The sequence below is a fragment of the Chrysemys picta genome, chromosome 16 (assembly GCF_011386835.1).
Source record: "Chrysemys picta bellii isolate R12L10 chromosome 16, ASM1138683v2, whole genome shotgun sequence".
NCBI classification, from domain to species: domain Eukaryota; kingdom Metazoa; phylum Chordata; order Testudines; family Emydidae; genus Chrysemys; species Chrysemys picta.
Genome location: NC_088806.1, coordinates 12,402,786 through 12,424,141, shown reverse-complemented (window position 1 = coordinate 12,424,141; position 21,356 = coordinate 12,402,786). Strand labels below are relative to the sequence as shown.

At 49.0% G+C, this 21,356-nt stretch overlaps 2 protein-coding genes across 26 annotated transcripts in view; one reads left to right on the top strand and one right to left on the bottom strand.

Annotated features, from left to right (window-relative positions):
* The window catches only part of LOC122174845 (zinc finger protein 300-like), a 29,399-nt gene extending 10,808 nt beyond the window's left edge, over nucleotides 1–18,591 (top strand). For 2 of the 9 annotated variants that reach the window (XM_065569907.1, XM_065569908.1), the window contains 4 exons: nucleotides 2,396–2,522; nucleotides 11,374–11,478; nucleotides 11,844–13,028; nucleotides 16,032–18,591. In XM_065569907.1, coding sequence (XP_065425979.1) covers nucleotides 2,396–2,522; nucleotides 11,374–11,478; nucleotides 11,844–13,028; nucleotides 16,032–16,147 — 1,533 coding nt within the window. In that variant the 3' untranslated portion in view covers nucleotides 16,148–18,591. Of the gene's footprint in view, nucleotides 1–2,395; nucleotides 2,523–11,373; nucleotides 11,479–11,840; nucleotides 13,029–15,956 lie in introns of all 9 variants that reach the window. The other 7 variants (XM_065569905.1, XM_065569906.1, XM_065569911.1 and 4 more) reach the window with 5 other exon arrangements.
* Nucleotides 1–21,356, bottom strand: part of LOC103306853 (zinc finger protein 436-like) — a 495,746-nt gene that overhangs the window by 295,934 nt on the left and 178,456 nt on the right. The gene's annotated exons all lie outside the window — the stretch shown is intronic.

Here is a 21,356-nt window from a genome sequence, read left to right as displayed (position 1 = left end):
CCGGGTCCGCCCTGGTCACAGGCCTATCCAATCTCCTCAGTAAAGAGTCTCCAATTACATACACCTGCCGTCGCCTGGCAACAGTGCGATCTAGTAATCTAGTCTCCGATCCCTCTAGTCCTGACCTGTGCCTATTCCTATCTTCCCTTATGCCTTCCTGAATCCTCACGGGGCCCAGAATTGGTGCTGTCTCCATCAACTCCTCCCCCCTCTCTCTTGGACTAGCAGCTCTTCTCTTCTTCCTCACCCTTCCACCTTCAGTCGCCACCTGCTGCCCCTCCACTTCGCTATCCAAACACTCGAACCTATTCCTGAGTTCTATTCCCCCCTCACTGGCCCTTCTTTTCCTTGGCCTGCTTCTCACAGTCACATGCTTCCACCTCCCATGTTCTCTCCCTTCCATTCCCCTCTCACCGTCCTCTACCTCTGCCTCTACCTCCACCATAGGGCATACTTCTGCAGTGCCCCCTTGCCTGTCCTCCATCAGCTGCTCAAACCCCCGCCTGAACTCCACCAGGGTATCTACCTGCATCTCCAGCCCCTTAATCTTTTCCTCCAGTAACACTATCAGGCGACACTTCATACACACATACCTGTGTTCCGGCTCCCCTGCTAGGACCATATACATACCACAGCTTCCACATGCAGCCATCTGCATTCTGTCTGCTGCTGCTGCTGCTTGGCTCATGGCTGCTGCAATCTCTGCCCACTGCACCTGTGGACTCGGAGCACACACCACACCGCGCCCTCCTGCCTCCCCCCTAACCTCCCTCTCAAACTCCCCTGTTAGCCGCCCTGTTTGCTGCCTCCGGTGCCGCTGCTCGCAGCTGTGCCGCTGCCTGGCTGGGAGGCCGCTTTTATGGGCCCCCTAATCAGCCAAGCCCCGCCCCCTACTCAGGGCTCGGCGTCCTTCCCAGCCCCCAGCCCCTGCAGGCCCCTAGCCTTCCTTCTTCCCGACCTGACTCATAAGAAGGCTTGCAAGTAAAACAGACCCATCCACAGTCAAGGTCCTGGTTAATGGGACCCATCAAGATTCCAAACCACCATTAATGGCCCACACTTTGCATAATTACAATAGGCCCTCAGAGTTATATTTCATACTTCTAGTTTCAGATACAAGAAAGATACAATCATACAAATAGGATGACCACACTCAGTAGATTATAAGCTTTGTAATGGTACCTTACAAGAGTCCTTTTGCATGAAGCATATTCCAGTTACATCATATTCACACTCATTGGCATATTTTCATAACATCATATGGAGTGCAATATCACAAAGGGGTGAGGGTCTCTCTCACTCTTTCTCCCCTCACCCTGATGCCTCCTGGCATCTCTGAGCAAGGTGAGGGTGAGTGTGGCGGATTCCCCCCGGGGTGCCACCTGGAACTGGGGTATCACTGAGCTCCCCTAACCCACCAGCCTGGGCTCCCCTTTACACTGTACTTCTGTGACAAGCTGCAAAGCCCTCTCTAGGCTGCACTTTCACCAGCATTCACACAGGTAGGGACACACCCAGGTGCAGTTACATGCAGGCAGCCTTTCTCCCCACCTCACCAGGCCACCCTCACTTCTGCGCTGCTGCCTTCAGAGCTGGGCGACCAGAGAGGGCCCAGTTCTGAAGGCAGCCGTGCAGAATGAAGGGTGGCAATACCACACCATCCTTACTTCTGCGCTGCTGCTGGCAGCGGTGCTGCCTTCAGAGCCGGGCTCCCAGCCAGCAGCCGCCGCTCTCCGGCCACCCAGCTCTGTAGGCAGCGTCGCCGTCAGCAGCAGCGCAGAAGTAAGGGTAGCAATACCCTACAATAACATTGTGATCCCCCTCCCCCAACCCTTTTGGGGTCAGGACCCCGACAGTTACACCACTATGACACTTCAGATTTAAAGATCTGAAATCATGAAATTGACAATTTTTAAAATCCTATGATGACCAAAATGGACGGTGAATTTGGTAGGGCCCTAGGTGTGAATCTGAAGGTGGAAGACAATTTGGGTGAAAGTGACCTTGAAATGGCAGATGTCATGACTTTAAGGAAAGGAAGGAGTGAAAGCAGGAGAATAAGGACAATGGACTTCCAAACAGCAGAGTTCAACGCACCTAGAGAGCTGGTCGGTAAGGCCCCATGTGTAGAAATCAAAGGGAAAAAGATGTTTAGGAGAGTTGGCAGTTCCTCAAAGAGAAAATATTCAAGGAGCAACAGGTAGGGTTGCCAACTGTCTAGTCACAGAAACCCAAATTATATCATATTAATATCCCTATGGGGTGCAGGGTCACAGTGGGATTCTGCTGCCTGCCTGTCTCCCTGAGCGACCGTGTGATTGACCCTCCTCCCCGGTGAATAATGGGGCTGTCAGTGGGGCAGCAGATACTGAGTGTGGGACTCTTGCTCTTTCAGGGGCTGGTGACCTTCGAGGAGGTGGCTGTGTATTTCACCAGGGAAGAGTGGGCTCTGCTGGACCCCGCTCAGAGAGCCCTCTACAGGGATGTCATGCAGGAGAACTATGAGAATGTGACCTCGCTGGGTAAGGATTCCCGTCCCCTCGGTTCTTAGAAGGGGAAATGAAGAGTTAAGGTTCACCACATCCTGCGATGTAACCTTAACTCTGCCCTGTTTCAGCAACGCCCCAACATGCCAGTGATACACACACCAGCGCTGTGCCCTGCCCTGCCCCAGGACACTCTGGGAACAGAGCCCAGGAGCAGAACAGCACAAAGTCTAACGTCTTCTCTTGGCTAAGGCAAAACGTGGGTTCAGGTCTGGCATAAAGAAGAGAAGCTGCCTGCCCCTGGCCAGCCCTCAAACGCTGAGCCGCACAAACCATCCGAGACTTATAAAATGTTACCACCCTGGATCCTTGTGCCGAGGATTCCTTCTGCGTCATCGCCTTCACTAACCCTTCACTGAGCCCTGGAGACCCCTAGCGCGGCTGTCACCAGAGTGCTGATGATCCCCGTGGCAAGGTCACACCCTTGTGCACTGACACAACCTACAAACTCAGCACTGACATGAGGCAGACTCAGTCCCTCAGGGGTCACATGCACCTCTCTGCATACCACAGTCACAGTCTGCCCGTCTGCTCCAACGGCTCCCTCCACCATCCGATTACAGCTGCAGCTGGCCCAGGGCACACAGCTGGGGGGCAGGCAGATAAATGCTGGTGTTCCTGTCTGTGGAAAACCCAAACCACGGCATGTTCTCTTAGTCCTTCCTCGTATCTATTATAGTTTCATAGACTATCAGGCCACTAGCCTTACATCCTGCATAATACAGGCTGTAGAAATTCATCCAGTTACTGCAGTGCTGAGATGAATATCTTGTGTTGGACTAAATCATCTTCCCGAAAGGCGTCTGTCACGGAGTCGCCAGGCAATGCTCTGGAACTACTCCATACGAAGCCCGGCAGGACTCTGGGGAGCCTCCTCTCTCCGAGCACACTGTCTCCAGGGCAAGCAGCTTCCACCTTCCTGGGTCTGACCTCGGAGCATTCAGCCTCCCCTGCCCCACCGTGCGCTTCCCACAGCGAGTCACCCGGGTGGAGTCCTGGGGCAGCCAGAGGGTCCTGCCCCGCAACTCCGCAGTCAGACGTGACTCTCAGCCAGCCGGGAAAACTGAAGGTTTATTAGACGACAGGAACACGGTCTAAAACAGAGCTTGTAGGTACAGAGAACAGGACCCTTGAGTCAGGTCCATCTTGGGGCCAGGGAGGCCAGACCCCGTCTGGGCCCCTCTCCATTTCCCCAGCCAGCTCCAAACTGAAACTCTCCAGCCCCTCCTCTGCCTTTGTCTCTTTCCTGGACCAGGAGGTCACCTGATCTCTTTGTTCTCCAACACCTTCAATTGGCACCTTGCAGGGGAGGGGCCCAGGCCATCAGTTGCCAGGAGACGGGATGTCGGCCATTCTATGAGCAGACAGCATCACACTGGCCCTCTACGGCTCTGCACCAATCACACCCCCTTATCCCACCACCTAGATACTTAAGAAAGGCATAGGGGAAACTGAGGCACCCACACAGTATTCAGAGAAACCATTAAGAACATTCTCACTTCATCACAGCATCCAGGCTTGATTTGCATACTTCAAGAGATGGAAAGTTGTCCACTTCTATTGGTATTTCGTTAGACTTTGCACCACTTTCCCAGATCTATTGCCAGTGGCTATTGCCAGCTTCAGAGCTAGAGGGTAAGGGCAAAAGTAAGAGAGCTTTGTCGGGGTGGTATGTGTGTAAACTCTTTGTTTCATTCCTTCATTTCCTCGTTTTAAGTTTAGCCACCATCCACGTGCTGGAAGGGCACGAGGCAGCACTGGGCCACCGTAACTTTGCTTTAATGTCATTTGTGGGCATTTAATTTCCTTGTTTTTAATGGATTTTTTGGTTGTCTAACTGTCTGTACACTCGAGCTTTGATGGCATCGTTATGTCCGGTAGGGATGTGATTTTTTTTTTTCCCCACCCAGCTAACTGACAGAGCAATGTTGGCAAAACTTTTCCGTAGAGAGCAGGCCAAACGCTACATGTGGATGTTCGAACACTTCAAAATATTGCTCTTAGCTCAGAAATGTTTGGTATCAGGGCAAAGCGTCCAAGAATGCAGGATTCAAGAAAAATCCGCAACACGCACGGTGTGAAAGTTAACAGCGGTAGGGCTCAGATCCGATGGCCACAGCATGTCCTCCTGAGGCAATCACTGTGAGAGCAGACTGCTGGGAACCCCCTTGTTACCCACAAAAAATTAGGGCAACCCTCTTATACCCTATCGAGGGCTCAAGGCATGACCCGGTCAATTTAGGTACTTCCACCCTTTCCCTACTGAGGGCTCGGGGTATAAAGCACCTACCTTTACCCATGGGGCTCAGGGAAAACCTGGTCTATTTAAGTACCCATCCCTCCCCACGGGGCTTGGGGCTCTACGGGTCTGCAGAATCTTTTCCCAGTGAAAGAACCTTAGACAATTATGCTCTAAACATTTATTTATTAGCAACACACACAGAATCCATGTGCCAAGCAAATCTCTTACGCTCACTGTCAGGGCCGGCTCCAGGCACCAGCGGAGCAAGCACATGCCTGGGGCGGCACATGCTAAGGGGCGGCATTCTGCTTTTTTTTTTTTTTTGCGCTTTGGCAGTTCGGGCGGCAGTTTTGCTTGGGGCGGCAAAAATGGTAGAGCCGGCCCTGCTCATTGTGATGGGTCTCTCCCTCCTCCCCCCCCCGAGTGCAGCCTGGAACTGTGGTACAGCTGAGCCCTCTGTCATGCCAATCTGGGTTCCCTCTTGCACTGTGAGGTTGTGACAAACTGCAAAGCCCTCCAAGCTCGCACTTCCACCGACATCCACCGGCAATGTATTCATTGAATGCTCTGTCAGCCATTACACTAGTGTAGACGCGATAAAATCTATCCCTGATCGCTCTGCCGTCGACTCCGGAAATCCACCGTGGCGAGAGGCGGAAGCAGAGTCGATGGGGGAGCGGCAGCGGTCGACTCCCCGCCGTCCTCACAGCCAGATAAGTCGACCTAAAATACGCAACTTCAGCTACGCTATTCATGTAGCTGAAGTTGCATATCTTAGGTCGACCCCCACCCCGTAGTGTAGACCTAGCTTATCAAATAGTGTCTCACCCTGTTAGATAGTACAAGCAGTTCATCAAGCTTCCATACACAGGCTAGAAATCCCCCTACCCTGTGACCAGCACTTCCCAGTTTAGTCTTCGATCCTCAGGTGTTTCCAGGAGTTTCTTGTGTGGGGAGTGAGGCCAACAGATGATGTCACTCCCCCCTTTTATATCTTTTTCCAACTTGCTGGAAAGCTCTTTTGCTGTGACCTGGGTCAAACAGTTCCCATGGTGTAGTGCTAGTAGAGGTTTTTAAGGCCTGGCTTGACAGAGCCCTGGCTGGGATGATTTAGTTGGGGATTGGTCCTGCTTTGAGCAGGGGGTTGGACTAGATGACCTCCTGAGGTCCCTTCCAACCCTGATATTCTATGATTGATTCTGTCTCGCAGATGTTTCTATGATACCCAGTTCCTGGGGTAATCCTTATGAGTGTTTGTATTTCCTCAGTAGGCCATCAACATTGTGTGGCCTTTTTATTGTTGTACCTGAAAGGCTGCTTGTGGGTGTTGCCACCCTCACATGTTTCAGTAGCGCATACATAGCCAAACTTTATAACTTCATATGCAATGAGAGCACAGATAACTTAACAGGCTATTTATGTTCAACAGATTAAGACTTTAGAATGATACCTCACAAGGCATATTTTTGTACAAAACATGTCATAGTTATATCACCATGGTGAATATGGGGTGCAGAGTGTCTCTTTGGGGGGGCAGAGTCCCAATATACAGACAAATTTCACCAAATGGCCAATCAAGATCCTCTCATCTGGGGGTGCCGGTGCTGCCTTTGCACGCCACGCAAGGTCAGTGATTTAATTGGGGATTGGTCCTGCTTTGAGCAGGGGGTTGGACCTCCTGAGGTCCCTTCCAACCCTGATAGTCTATGATTCTAGCAGCTTGATGTTAAATTGGCATCCAGAGATGGTTCCCGAAGAGCATTGTTTTATTGTTACATTATATAGCTACCTCCTTTAACTTCACTAAACCTATCACATTATTCAATACCCCTAGGTAACAAAATTTAACCAATCATGCACTGGCACCTATATCGTCTCCTCTCTGCTCATCTCTTTTTCCATTCTATCTCTCGTGCCCAAATTGTAACTTTTTTGTGACCTTCTTTGTCTGTGCAGATGGTCACCCTAGATTTGCTGGTCAGAGCTTATCTAATCTATTTTACCAATTCTTGGGGCCTTTCTGTTTCCTCCCTAAACTCCCCACTGAACTGGGTGTCTCTACTTTACAACCCTTGGTGTTATAACTCTTGTTAGGGGAATTCCCGAAATGGGGGCACCTTAGCAGCAGCAGGGCATTTTTTCCCTTCATTTTAGTGGGGAAATCCCTAAGTTTCACCCAAGGCTGGTTTAGTGTGTGGGTGAGTTAAGTCCCAAGCCTACACTCCAGCTGTTACCGGGGCCTTAGGGTTGCTGCACACGTGCACTTCACTCTCTTTTACCCGTCCGTTTGGCACATGCTGATCTGAAGTCCCAAACTTTTCAATACTGCTTCCTCATAGAGGCTCTGGGTGCCATGGAGCAGCTGAGATAAATGACAAGGGATGGAGATTAGTCAGGTTTCAGAGTGGTAGCCGTGTTAGTCTGTATCAGCAAAAAACAACGAGGAGTCCTTGTGGCACCTTAGAGACTAACAAATTTATTTGGGCATAAGCTTTCGTGGGCTAAAACCCACTTCATCAGATGCATGGAGTGGAACACACAGTAGCAGGTATAAATACACAGCACATGAAAAGTTGGGAGTTGCCTTACCAAGTGGGGGGTCAGTGCTAACGAGCCAATTCAATTAAGGTGGAAGTGGGCTATTCTCAACAGTTGACAAGAAGGGGTGGAAATCACTTTTGTAGTGCTAATGAGGCCAATGTAATCAAGGTGGCCCATTTCAAACAGTTAACAAGAAGGTGCGAGTATCGGCAAGGGGAAATTAGTTTTTGTAGTGAGCCATCCACTCCCAGTCTTTATTCAGATCTATGACATCATATTCCAGCAATGCCCCTCTGCCATGTACATTGGCCAAACCAGACAGTCTCTACGCAAAAGAATAAATGGACACAAATCTGACATCAGGAATTATAACATTCAAAAACCAGTAGGAGAACGCTTCAGTCTCCCTGGACACTCAATAACAGACTTAAAAGTGGCAATTCTTCAACAAAAAATCTTCAAAAACAAGACTCCAACGAGAAACAGCAGAACTGGAATTAATTTGCAAATTGGACACCATCAAATTAGGCCTGAATAAAGACTGGGAGTGGCTGGGTCACTGCAAAAACCCTGTTCTTGCCAGGTTCTGTGATGTCTCTTCACAGCCTGACTTTTACTAACTTTGCTTTATATGAGCAGGGCTTTACCACTACTTTAGTTCAGGCCCCAGGTCTCACCCCAGGCCTCTGATACAGGATACTACCCTGTCCTTGGTCCCCTTCTGTTCTTCCTCTACACCTGATCTCTGGGTAATCTCATCCACAAACACAAATACAACTGGTGACTCACAGATCTACCTCTCCACTCCAGACCCGTCTCTTTCTGTCCAAACTAAAATCCCCGCCAGTCTCTCTAACCTCTCCTTTGGAATGTCTGTCCATCAGCTCAAACTCAGCAGTTAGAATGGCTAAAACAGAGCTCTTAATATCCCCCCAGCCATCCCACCATCTCTTTTTTCTCTTTCGTTGTGGAAAGCATCAGTGTCCTGCCTGTCACGCAGGCCCGTATCTTTGACACAGACCCCTCTCCATGTTCTCATGATATGTCTACATCTTGGATTTTCTTTCTGCTGAATGTCCCTAAACTATAGCCGGTCCTACCCATCCACAGAGCTGAAATTCTTGTTCAGGGCACTCATCATCTCCTGCCTCAGTTACTGCAACATCGTTTACTCTGACCTTGACAAACGCAAATGCAGAGGAAAACACCTATAAAGCTACCGCATATGTGACCTACGAGGAAAGGTTGAAAGAACCATGAATGCTTAATCTTGAGAAAAGACCTGATAATGGTCCTCAAGTATGTTAAAAACTGTTACAAAGGGGGACAGTGATCAATTGTTCTCCATGTCCACTGGGTTAGGACAAGGAGAAATTGGCTTGATCTGCAGCAAGGGAGGTTTGGGTTGGCTAGTAGGAAAAACTTTTCAACTATAAGAGTAATTAAGTACTGAAATAGGTTACCAAGTTCATAGAATCATAGAATATCAGGGTTGAAAGGGACCTCAGGAGGTATCTAGTCCAATCCCCTGCTCAAAGCAGGGCCAATCCCAACTAAATTATTCCAGCCAGGGCTTTGTCAAGCCTGACCTTAAAAACCTCTAAGGAAGGAGATTTCACCACCTCCCTAGGGAACCCATTCCTGTGCTTCACTGCCCTCCTAGTGAAAAAGTTTTTCCTAATATCCAACTTAAACCTCCCCCACTGCAACTTGAGACCATTGCTCCTTGTTCTGTCATCTGCCACCACTGAGAACAGCCGAGCTCCATCCTCTTTGGAACCCCCTTCAGGTCGTTGAAAGCAGCTATCAAATCCCCCCTCACTCTTCTCTTCTGCAGACTAAATAATACCAGTTCCCTCAGCCTCTCCTCTTATGTCATGTGCTCCAGCCCCCTCATCATTTTTGTTGCCCTCCGCTGGACTCTCCGATTTGTCCACATCCCTTCTGTAGTGGGGGGACCAAAACTGGACACAATACTCCAGATGTGGCCTCACCAGTACCGAATAGAGGGGAATAATTACTTCCCTCAATCTGCTGGCAATGCTCCTATTAATGCAGGACAATAACGACCAGCAAATTATGAGTTTGCAAATGATCCCTCCCAAGGCGTACTTTGTACACAGATTTTTACAATAGTGTGTCGGGTGTGAATCCAGGGGTGTGTTCGGTCACAGCCTCGCTGCTAAGAGGTGAGGAAATCCATATCCTTCTTGCTCATTGTTTGCTATGTGTCAGTGTCTGGGTCATTGGAGCTACCAGTGTGTTCTCAAAAGCGCCACTGATATGGAACCTAAGGAACAGACAGAATAGACCCATGTCTATGTCTTTTCACCTGCCCTGAGAGGAAACAGCCCTTTTCTAACCACAAGGGACCAATGCAGCACATTGGGGAAAATGAGGCACAAGCTCTTTTTGTATCTCGATCACCAGGGCCCCCCCTGGTTGTTTAGCAGGCTTCCTGCTTCTGATTTACTTAAAACACATTTTGTTATTACCTTTGGAGTTTTTGGCTAGCCGTTCTTCAAACTCCTCTTTGGCTTTTCTCATTACATTTTTACACTTCACTTGGCAGTGTTTTTGCTCCTTTCTATTTACCTCACTAGGATTTGACTTCCACTTTTTAAAAGATGCCTTTTTATCTCTCACTGCTTCTTTTACATGGTTGTTAAGCCACGGTGGCTCTTTTTTAGTTCTTTTACTGTGTTTCTTAATTTGGGGAGATGGACGGCAGGAGAGAGATCACTTGATCATTACCTGTTAGGTTCACTCCCTCTGGGGTACCTGGCATTGGCCACTGTTGGCAGACAGGATACTGGGCTGGATGGACTTTTGGTCTGACCCAGTGCGGCCGCTCTTATGTTCTTATGTTCAGAATTCATAAAAATATTACAAAAAATCCCCCCTTTGTCACAGCCCCATTAAACTAAACCACATGATTCCGACCGTAAACACCCCAATAGCCCCGTCCCCATGCAGTGTTCCTCAATATGACAGAGCTGCACCATTTCTGAGTTCTATGTTCCTCCCAGCCACAACACGACCCCTTCCCTGGCCCAAGTGTGTGTGTGTGTCCCTGGCGATGTCATGGGTTGGTAGTGAGACTTCTTGAAACTCCCTCCCCATCTGCAGCAGCCACAAACCCTCTTCCCAGCAGGCTCCTTGAGTCCGTCCCTCCTGAAGTCACGTGGCCTGATTCTTACTTTTCACATTTTCCTTTTCTAGGGGAATTAGAGTCTGTTTGGTCCTAAATTCTCCAGCCTTCCATGTTCATCCCCCTCCCCCTCATTACACCTGATTTGCTAGATTCCCTGTTGCCTCAAAATGTGCTCTCCTGACATCTACTGCTCCTGACAGCCTGCATTCAGTATCATCCCCGCTCCCTCCTATTCCTCACTACGCTGCACCCCACCAGCCCATGCTCGCCCATCCTGGATTCCCTAGCGCTCTCCTTCTCTCTGGGCCCCTGAGATCAGCAAGAAGCATTTGCAGGGGACCTTCGGTCTCCGGGACACGGAGTTACCATCGCTGTGTTCTAGGAGCCCCTTTGACTGCGTTCCTGATGGAGGTGGGGGTAGTTAAATCCCCCATAAAAAGTGGGTCCTGCACCTCTGAGCATAGGCGCCGACTCTGTGGGTGCTCTGGGGCTGGAGCACCCAGGGGAAAAAATTAGTGGGTGCTCAGCAAGCCAGCGGATCAGCTTCTCTCCCTCCCTGCCAGCCCTCCCGCCCACCACAATCAGCTGTGCAGCGGCGTGCAGGAGGCGCTGGGGTGGAAGGGGAGGAGCAAGGCAGGAAGAGGCGGGGGAGGGGGTGGGGGGTGGGTGGGGGCTTAGGGGAAGGGGTGGGGTGGGGGCAGGGTCTGGGGCGGAGCGGGGTGAAGCACCCCCCGGAAGCGTGGGACATTGGAGCCTCTGCCTCTGAGCACCTGCGGGGCTGCCCGGGGATTTTATCCCCAGCCCATTTTAAAGCAATAAAATAATGACACTTTTTTTTTTTTTTTTTTTTTTTTGGGTGACAAATGAATTCCCCTGATCTTCCTGAGCAGGGTTCCCAGTATCCAGACCTGATGTGAGCTCCCAGCTGGAACGAGGGGAAGAGCCGTTGGTCCCAGAGCTCCAGGGCTCGGAGGACAGAGAGATCATCTGCACGGGTGAGGAATCATTAAACAAACTCAAAAACTGCCCGTGCCCGAAGGAAACAGCTGGGATTCCCTACAGAGACCTTGGAAGCTCTCCATGTCCAGCAGGTGTCATATGCTCACAGCCAATACCACTCCTGGCTTCCCACCCATCCTGACTGACACCTCGCAGTAGCTCCCTCCCTGACCTCCCTTCTCCCATGAGTTTTTGGGTGGGATGTGGAGGCAGAATCGATCCTCTCCTGAATCCCTGTGGGGAAAAGTTTGGGGAAATTCAGTTCCTGATTTTTTCTGTCTGTCTGTCTCTCCAGCACAGACTTTGGTTTGCTCTCTCTTTTCCATTCCTGTTTCTGAGGGTTCCCTCTCTATCTCAGCAGGTGATGGGACGGTGAGTGAGACGAGGGAGCAGAATCCTAAAGAGGAAGATACTGAACAAGTGGAACTGCACAGGGCATCATCACAAAGAGACAAAGGGAATGTGCCTGGGAATTGTGAGCAGGGAGAAGGTTATGGGCATCAGCAGAGACCAGAGCAGCAGCTGGGAAACCAGACAGAGGAAAAAGTGGGTAAATCCATTAATTGTTGGGAAACTCACAAAGATGTCAAGGGAACCTCAGCCCAGCAGAGAATCCTCAGGGGAAAGAGAAACAACCCAGGCATTGAGTGTGGGGAAAACATCAGTAGATGCTCAGACCTTATTAACCATGAGAGAATCCACACGGGAGAGAAACCCTATGAATGCTGTGAGTGTGGGAAGAACTTCACGCAGAGCTCAGCCTTCGTTACACATCAGAGAATTCACACGGGAGAAAGACCCTATGAATGCTGTGAGTGTGGGAAACGCTTTGCTCAGAGTTCAGCCCTTCTGATACATCAGAGAATCCACACAGGGGAGCGACCCTATGGATGCTGTGAGTGCGGGAAAAACTTCACGAACAGCTCAGCCCTTATTACGCATCAGAGAATCCACACGGGGGAGAGACCGTATGAATGCAGGGAGTGCGGGAAAAGCTTCACTCAGAGCTCAAACCTTACTATCCATGAGAGAATCCACAGGGGAGAGAGACCATATGAATGCTGTGAGTGCGGGAAAAACTTCCCTCGGAGCTCAGCCCTTATAAGACATCAGAGAATCCATGCGGGGGAGAGACCGTACGAATGCAGTGAATGTGGGAAAACCTTCACTGAAAGCTCAGACCTTCTTATACATCAGAGAGTCCACACAGGAGAAAGACCCTATAAATGCAGTGACTGTGGGAAAACCTTCACTAAGAGATCAGTCCTTGTTACGCATCAGAGGATCCACACAGGAGAGAGACCCTATGAATGCTGTGAGTGCGGGAAAACCTTCACTCAGAGCTCAGCGCTTATTGCACATCAGAGAATACACAGAGGGGAGAAACCCTACGGATGCTGTGAGTGCGGGAAAAGCTTCACTGACAAATCAGCCCTGATTGCCCATCAGAGAATCCACAGCGGAGAGAGACCCTATGAATGCAGTGAGTGCGGGAAAAACTTTGCACGTAACTCAGCCCTGGTTACGCATCAGAGAATCCACACAGGTGAGAGGCCCTATGAATGCAGTGAGTGTAGGAAAAACTTCCATCAGAGCTCAGCCCTTACTTATCATCAGAGAATCTGCCAGGGCAATAAGCCATAATTAAGACCTTGTCTATGGTTGTCGAAAGATTTTTTTTTTCTTGAATACTTTTGCTAATTCCCATATAGTGACCTCCAAGGCTGTTTGCACCATTTGCTTCACGGTGGTCCCTCAGGGGAGTTGCCAACTTCTGCCTTTTGCAGCTAGGCCTTCTTTTGGGTGAAGCCCAAGGTCCTTTCTAACAATAATGGGATTGTACGTCCTGCCTGCCAGGAATGTCCTTCAGACGCAGATGGGGGAAACTGGGGTTATCTCAGCTAGCTTCATTGAGGTAAAATATTCATTTCCACTGTGATTTTTCGAGGCGTGAGCTACCTCAGCTATTCTTGACCCATGTCTAGATGCCCAGGTTATAGGGAATGTTTCCTCATGACCTGACCTAATCTCTGTCATTTTCCTAATCTCAACAAACCTTTATATCACATTTATACTCCTCCTCCCACTGCAAAGCAATTGTTAAAGTCACGAGTCCCTTTTTTGGGGACCGATCGTCTCATTTCCAGTTGTTGTCACGTTGCTCTGAGCTGGGATGAATAGCAGTGATGTTTGGTACCCTTATCCTCATTTAAAATGTATTTAACTATTACAAGGAGCCTGGGCAGAGGGGAACGTGTCAATTCAGCTTCTGTGGTGCTGAAGGAGATGGGGGGGATTCCCATCAGAGTTACTCTCTGTCCGAGCCATGTAGAATTTATCTTTTCCACCTTCAAACTCTCCACCTCCCAAAGGGTCACGTGATGACATGTTCTCAGCTCACTTGGCCTGGGAGTCGCTCTTTGATTTCCTTGATCCTAAATCAGACTCATGAGGACTGGAGGGAAAGTGTCCCAGACCCGGACGAGGAATCCAAATGTATCCAAAACACAGTTTGATGATTATGAGTTTAAATGCCGGTCTCTGTCCTTTTGCAAAGCAGCTTCTGGGCTTTTTCCTTCTGAGTATGGATTGTTTGCAGATTAGAAGTTTGGCTGTTTCCCCCCCCCCACTATGATAATGCTAAAACTTTGCTAAATAACACGACTCAATAAAAGGAGACAGTGCTGAACAAAACACATTTGAACACAATGTGAACCCGTTGTCCTGATTGTGAGTCATCAGATACAATCTGCTCTGGAATTTTACTTTATATAAAACGGAAAGCGTCTTATTCCTCTCAGTGTTGTGGATTTTTCTCCCTTTCCTAAAGACCGTTTGGTTACATAATGGGACACTAGTTTTGTTTGAGGGAATGCAGCTCAGATTTATTGGGGACTTTGAGACAAATGGCTATCTGGCAAAAATAGTCATTTATTTTATTCTTGCTTTTCCGCCACCCCTCCGTGATGACCGTTCGGTCAACTATGGAGATTCCAATGCAGTTCGGTCAACATGGGAGAATAATCCAAGAATACTCCAATAGGACATACTACCAAGGAAACATTTGTGTTTTTAATTCTCCACTATGAAATGCTAAACAACAACCCACTCCAAATTCTACACCTTACTGAAGGAACTGCATGCAATCACAGTATTGTTCAGTTCGTTAGGCCGATATTATCTCAGGTGACCCCAGAAGAAAGTACCACCATATGTGGCTTGGAGTTTTGCAATATGCTCACACAGTTGGTTCCCAAAGACGTTATGAGCCAGGGCTTACAGGAGGTTACTCCTGCAGATATCTCCTAGCTAAGATTTTGATTGGTGAAATGTCTGTAACGATGCTGGTTCTGGCGGGACACTACTGAAAGTGCCAATTCAGGACAAATTGCTTAAAGCAGGGCAGTTACAGCCCAAGGCTGGGGTTTTCCAACCTCTAAGGCAAACCAAACCAGCCCGACAGGGAGGACTTCAGTCTCACCCCACTGGTTAACCACAAGTCACACAAGCAATTCCCTTAGACACTCCAGTTTCCCAGGATCGCCACCAGTGCCACTCGTTATGGGGACAAATGGTTATGAAAACCAATACCCCAGTAAAAGAAAAAAGATTCTCCTGATCCCAAAGGACCAAGCCCCAGACCCAGGTCAATATACAAATCAGATCTTACCCACAAATCATGCTGTTGCCAGTCCTTTAGAATCTAAAATCTAAAGGTTTATTCATAAAAGGAAAAAGATACAGATGAGAGCTAGAACTGGTTAAATGGAATCAATTACACACAGTAATGGCAAAGTTCTTGGTTCAGGCTTGTAGCAGTGATAGAATAAACTGCAGGTTCAAATCAAGTCTCTGGAACATCCTCAGCTGGGATAGGTCATCAGTCCTTTGTGTAGAGCTTCAGTTTGTAGCAAAGTCCCTCCAGAGGTAAGAAGCAGGATTGAAGACAAGATGGAGATGAGGCATCAGCCTTTTATAGGCTTTTCCAGGCGTAAAAACACCTCTTTGTCCTTACTGTGGAAAATTACAGCAAAATGGAGTCTGGAGTCACATGGGCCAGTCCCTGCATACTTTGCTGAGTTACAAGGCATATCTGCCTTTTCTCAATGGGTCAGTTGTGTAGCCGATGGTCCTTAATGGGCCATCAAGCAGGCTAGGCAGAGCTGACACCAACTTATCTGGGGCGTCAGCCAGAAGCATAGCACGTGTTTGAAATACAAACAGTACAGAGCCGATACTTATAACTTTAAGTACAAAAATGATATATGCATATAGACAGCATAATCATAACCAGCAAACCATAACCTTGTCTTAGACACCCTATTTGACCCCCTTTATACAAGATTTGGTGCCACTACAGGACTTTGGTTGCAACCATGTTCTATATGGTCCCAGTTCAAATCAGTAACGTGACAATGTCCCTAACATGTGGAGGAAATAGAAGCAGTGTTTGTGTTGAACTAATCCTTTGTAGGTGCTGCAAAGGAGTAGAAAATGAAATCCGTGTTGAACATGAGAAAGATGAAGAAAAATCACTATTTTTTAACAGAAACTCCGCCTCGTGCAGCTTACAGCGATTCTGATTCAGGTCTGTGTCTGGTTCCTAACAGAGACCTGTGCCACCAGAGAGATCGACGCCTAGGCTCCTGTGCAGTGAATGGATAGAGATCGGCACTGCGGCTCCCGTACAGCGAATGGGGAAGAAATTGGCACCTTGGAATGGGATCCACAAACCCTGTCGTGCTAGGTGGCTTCTCACCTAAGCTAGCCAGGGGAGAGGCCCATGACAGGGAAATGCTAAGCCCAAACCTCAGACAGAGAGCGGTGGATCTCTGCTTCTGAGCACCAGACTTGGGAACCAGCCGGATTAGGTGCCTACGTCATTTCTTCCGAGAATGGGGGAGGCACTTGCCTCATTCCACCCCCAGCATCCAGGGGAGGAGGCAGGCGTGGTGGCACCCACCATATCACGGTTTGCCCAGTGGGCAGAGTAATCGGTCCCAAACTTTTCCCTAGGGCAACCCACCAACCCAGCTGCAGTTTGACTTTTTGGGGACCCGCCATTATCCCTTCTCCCCTCTCCCCTTCCCAGCTGATTCCTTGCCCTGCTCCCCTGAACCACCCTGGTGCTCTCCCTCCCCATCGCCTCTCCGCCCCCAGCCTCTCCCTCCTCTCCCCTGACAGTCATCGGGGTTTAGGGCCACAAGGGAGCAGCAGATCATCTGGGGCTGACCTCATGTATAGGAGAGGCCAGAGAACAGGAGGGGCACCAGTGGCTGACGCCCGTGCAGTGGCAGAGACACGCTGATGCTGATGTACCCTTGTTGCCAAGGCATTTGAGATTCGTTGTCCCAAATCAGAGGGAAGTGGAAATGAATGAGGAATTTTATATCCCCCAGTTGATAAACGAGGTGGAGGGGTAAAAGTTGAGTGGAACGCCATCTCCATTTTTGGGAATTAGAGAGAAAATGGGGGAAAAACTTGCAAATATCAACTTTATATCAACCAATAATCAAGAATTTGACAAAACAGCAACATCGGAGAAGATCTGATGTTAATACACCTCTACCTCAATATAACACGAATTCAGATATAACACGATAAAGCAGTGCTCGGGGAGGGGGGCTGTGCACTCTGGCGGATCAAAGCAAGTTCGATATAATGCGGTTTCACCTATAACGCGGTAAGATTTTTTGGCTCCCGAGGACAGCGTTATATCGCGGTAGAGGTGTATATCATTAGATGGGAAAATCTCAGGGGATAATAGATCAGTTACAGATAATTAGAGAAAAACGGGGCCATTTTTTAAAGGATGCTATGTCACTATTTTAGAATGAAGGCGTAAGTGGGGGTGAAAACCTATATATTTGTTCACAGAGAAAAACACCAATATCAATGTTCGGTAATTAGAGAGAGAGGGGAGGCATTATATAGACATGATCAATAAACAACAGAAGGGGATGGTTCCCTCTTGGCTGACAATCACACGGCAGCAAGGAGCCCTGGGCAATGCTGCTTTAACAGGGGATGGGATGAGGGTGAATGCAGCCAGTGGGGAGCGGGAGAGCATGGGGGTCTGGGACCATGACTAGCCGCTGGTGGCAGGAGGGGGCTGAGTTGGGCTGGGGTAGGGACGAAGCAGGAAGCAGTTGGGAGACGGTAATCTGGGGCTGGGCCGTCTCCATGGGGGGACGGACACACTCCTCCCTTTCTGTCTTGTGCCCTTTCCATGCCTTGTTGCTGGCAGAGAATGGCCACCCAATCCCCACCCCAGAGGCAGGCGCATCTCAGGGTCCTCTTATTCTGCACCCACTAACCCCCTGCCCATTCGGGGAATGGCTGAGGGCTTCGAGTTCCCCCCAACACAAGAATGATTTGCTGCAGATAAAATGGGTGGGAAAACATCCCAAATCGGAGGCGATTTTAAACGGAGATTCGAGAATTAGAGAGAAAATGGGGGCAAAACCTGAGCATAACAGATAAAAAAGCAATACTGTGAGAGAAAAGGGGGGAAACTGATGAGAATTTTATAGCCATACTTGATAATTACAGAGAAAGGGGGAAGACTGTCAGGGTGCAGGGGCAGCACTGCAGAATGACCGCCTGCCATTGTCCCTGCGGTGACACAAATCTGACATCAGGAATCATAATACTCAAAAACCAGTGGGAGAACACTTTAACCTGTCTGGTCATTCAGTGACAGACCTGCGGGTGGCTATATTACAACAGAAAAACTTCAAAAACAGACTCCAACGAGAGACTGCTGAGCTAGAATTGATATGCAAACTAGACACAATCAACAAAGGATTGAATAAGGACTGGGAATGGCTGAGCCATTACAAAAATTGAATCTATCTCCCCTTGTAAGTATTCTCACACTTCTTATCAACCTGTCTGTACTGGGCTAGCTTGATTATCACTTCAAAAGTTTTTTTTCTCTTACTTAATTGGCCTCTCAGAGTTGGTAAGACAACTCCCACCTGTTCATGCTCTCTGTATGTGTGTATATATATCTCCTCAATATATGTTCCATTCTATATGCATCTGATGAAGTGGGCTGTAGTCCACGAAAGCTTATGCTCTAATAAATTTGTTAGTCTCTAAGGTGCCACAAGTACTCCTGTTCTTTTTGCGGATACAGACTAACACGGCTTCTACTCTGAAACGTGAGCTGGCACGCCACTAACTGTGTTCAAATGACACTTAAAACTTTCCCCGGCTTTTTCCCCACCTCTAATTGTGTAGTGAGTGGCAGTACCCCAGCGTGGCCATTTATTCTGGTCCCACTTGCCTGTGGGATTCTGTCCTTTGCCTAGGTAAGGGGACGGTTGGCCCCTTACTGAAACTTAGTGGGGTTTCTGGTTCGCTCTCTCCCAGTACCAAAAGAAAGGGGAAGGGTGGATGAGAAATCAGGACCCCGAGACTGACAGTCCCCAGGGCCAATGAGGAGAGGCCAATGGCCCAGGTTAGCCTGATTGACAAGGCAGGCAGATCAATGAGGGAATCAGGAGGCCGGGGGGCGGTCCCGTCCTCCGTGTGAGATGGAGCTTCTTGGGCCGGAGTAGGGCTGAGTTAAGGAGAGAGCAGCAAGCGGAACCAGAGAAGCAGCCCAAGGGGGCTGGAGGCAGAGCAGCATCAGTGCTGAAGCCGAGTGGAGCTGGGGCTGGAGCCGTCCGGAGCCGGATGCGGATGTGGTGAGCACCTGAGGAGAGCGAGGGGGACCCTGTGCAGAAGGCCCAGCGCAGGGAGATGCCCCCCAGCCAAGCCAGACTTGGAGAGGGATCGTAACCCCAGTGGGGCGGGGCGGGGGGTGACGCTGGGAAGAAGGGTCCTGCTACCCTGAGCGTGAAGCCATGTCCGACCTGCGGCATCCCTGCAGCACCGCCAGGGCCTGGACGGACGGGTGACGAACAGTGAACTGTCCTGACATTCCAGAGCCGCTGGTTGTGGTGTCCCCGTGTCACAGAGCGGGGTTGTTTTCCTTTAAACTTGCCCGTTTTGCCTTAGTTTTTTTAATTTATTGCTGGTTAATAAATGGTATTTGCTTGAACTGAGTGCAGTGATCAGTGGGTCGGGGAAGCGTCCAGAGCGGAGAGAGCACCCCGGAGTGGGGACAACCTTGCCCCTGTCCTAAGTGACCACGACAAGGTTGGGGGTCGAGCCCACAGGAATCCTGGGCCCAGCCTTGTTGGGGCTATGAGGACTCTGCCACACAGGAGGGTGGAAGGGGAGCCCTCGAAGTCGGGCAGGGCTCTGGGTAAAGGGAGTGGGAGCTGGGACTCAGATCCTTCCACCAGCCAATTCCACCGCGGTCATGTATAAACCAGGAACGTTCCCCCGTTTACACCTACAATGGGCTTTGGGTCAGTCCATAGGCTATGATATAGAAACACTCATGCCTCTCTGAATGCCTGGATTTGACCAAATCTCCCCAGAGTGGGGTCACACTTTTCTAAGACCTTTTTCCCAATACCAGAATACCTTTTGAAGAGCTGCTGGTCCTTCCCACTTGCAGGTACAAGCAACTGCTACCCTCATGCAGCCATTCTGCAGCTGTGCGTCTGCTGTATCGCCTTCTCTTCCAGCTGGTCAGCGTTCTCATCTCCTGTTATACCTACTCGTTAACATTTCTGAGGGTGGCAGAGTCTCCGAGGTGATGTTTACTCTGGCCAAGCCTTACAATGACACACCAGGAACCTCTTTCCAACTTAATCCTTTTGTATTTATCTACGTGCATAAACCCTTCAGCACACATAAGCCCAAGACAACGTGAACAATTTGTCAGCTGTGGCTGTAAAAATCTGTTCATTATAGATCCATGCTGCTAACATCCATCGTTGAATTACATCGTTTTTTACAGATGTGGTCTCCTCATCACAAAAAAGATATACTGGCACTAGAAAAGGTTCAGAGAAGGGCAACTAAAATGATTAGGGGTTTGGAATGGGGCCCATATGAGGAGAGATTAAAGAGACTAGGACTTTTCAGCTTGGAAAAGAGGAGACTAAGGGGGGATATGATAGAGGTCAATAAAATCAGGAGTGATGTGGAGAAAATGAATAAGGAAAAGTTATTTACTTGTTCCCATAATATAAGAAATAGGGGCTACCAAATGAAATAAATGGGCAGCAGGTTTAAAACAAATAAAAGGAAGTTCTTCACACAGCGCCCAGTGAACCTGTGGAACTCCTTGCCGGAGGAGGTTGTGAAGGCTAGGACTATAACAGGGTTTAAAAGAGAACTGGATAAATTCATGGAGGTTAAGTCCATTAATGGCTATTAGCCAGGATGGGTAAGGAATGGTGTCCCTAGCCTCTGTTTGTCAGAGGGTGGAGATGGACGGCAGGAGAGAGATCACTTGATCATTACCTGTTAGGTTCACTCCCTTTGGGGCACCTGGCATTGGCCACTGTCAGAAGACGGGATACTGGGCTGATGGAGCTTTGGTCTGACCCAGTATGGCTGTTCTTATGTTCTTATGTTATGTTTCACTGATTTTTTTAAGAGTTTTTTTTAACAGTTTGGTATCTCCGCTACTTTTGAGCCATCATTAATTTCATCCCCGCCCCCTTCATTTGTTAATTCATACACATACTTGCTCTCTAATACTACTTTCCCCCTTGACAAATTTATGCCTGTTCATCTTAACCCCTATAGTTTAACATCAGCTCATTTATGCTAGTGGTGAAAGATCAGATTAGACAAATGTGGTGTTAAAAAACTTTGTTTCAATAAAAGGACCAGGGCTACTTTGGGGCTAGTTTGTAAGTGACTTTGGGCTACTAATGCAGTAGGAATCTGGCAACCGTTCCAAGCCTGAATCCACTGCACCCCTATTTCTGTGCTGAGCCATGCACCAAGCCTGAAATTCTGC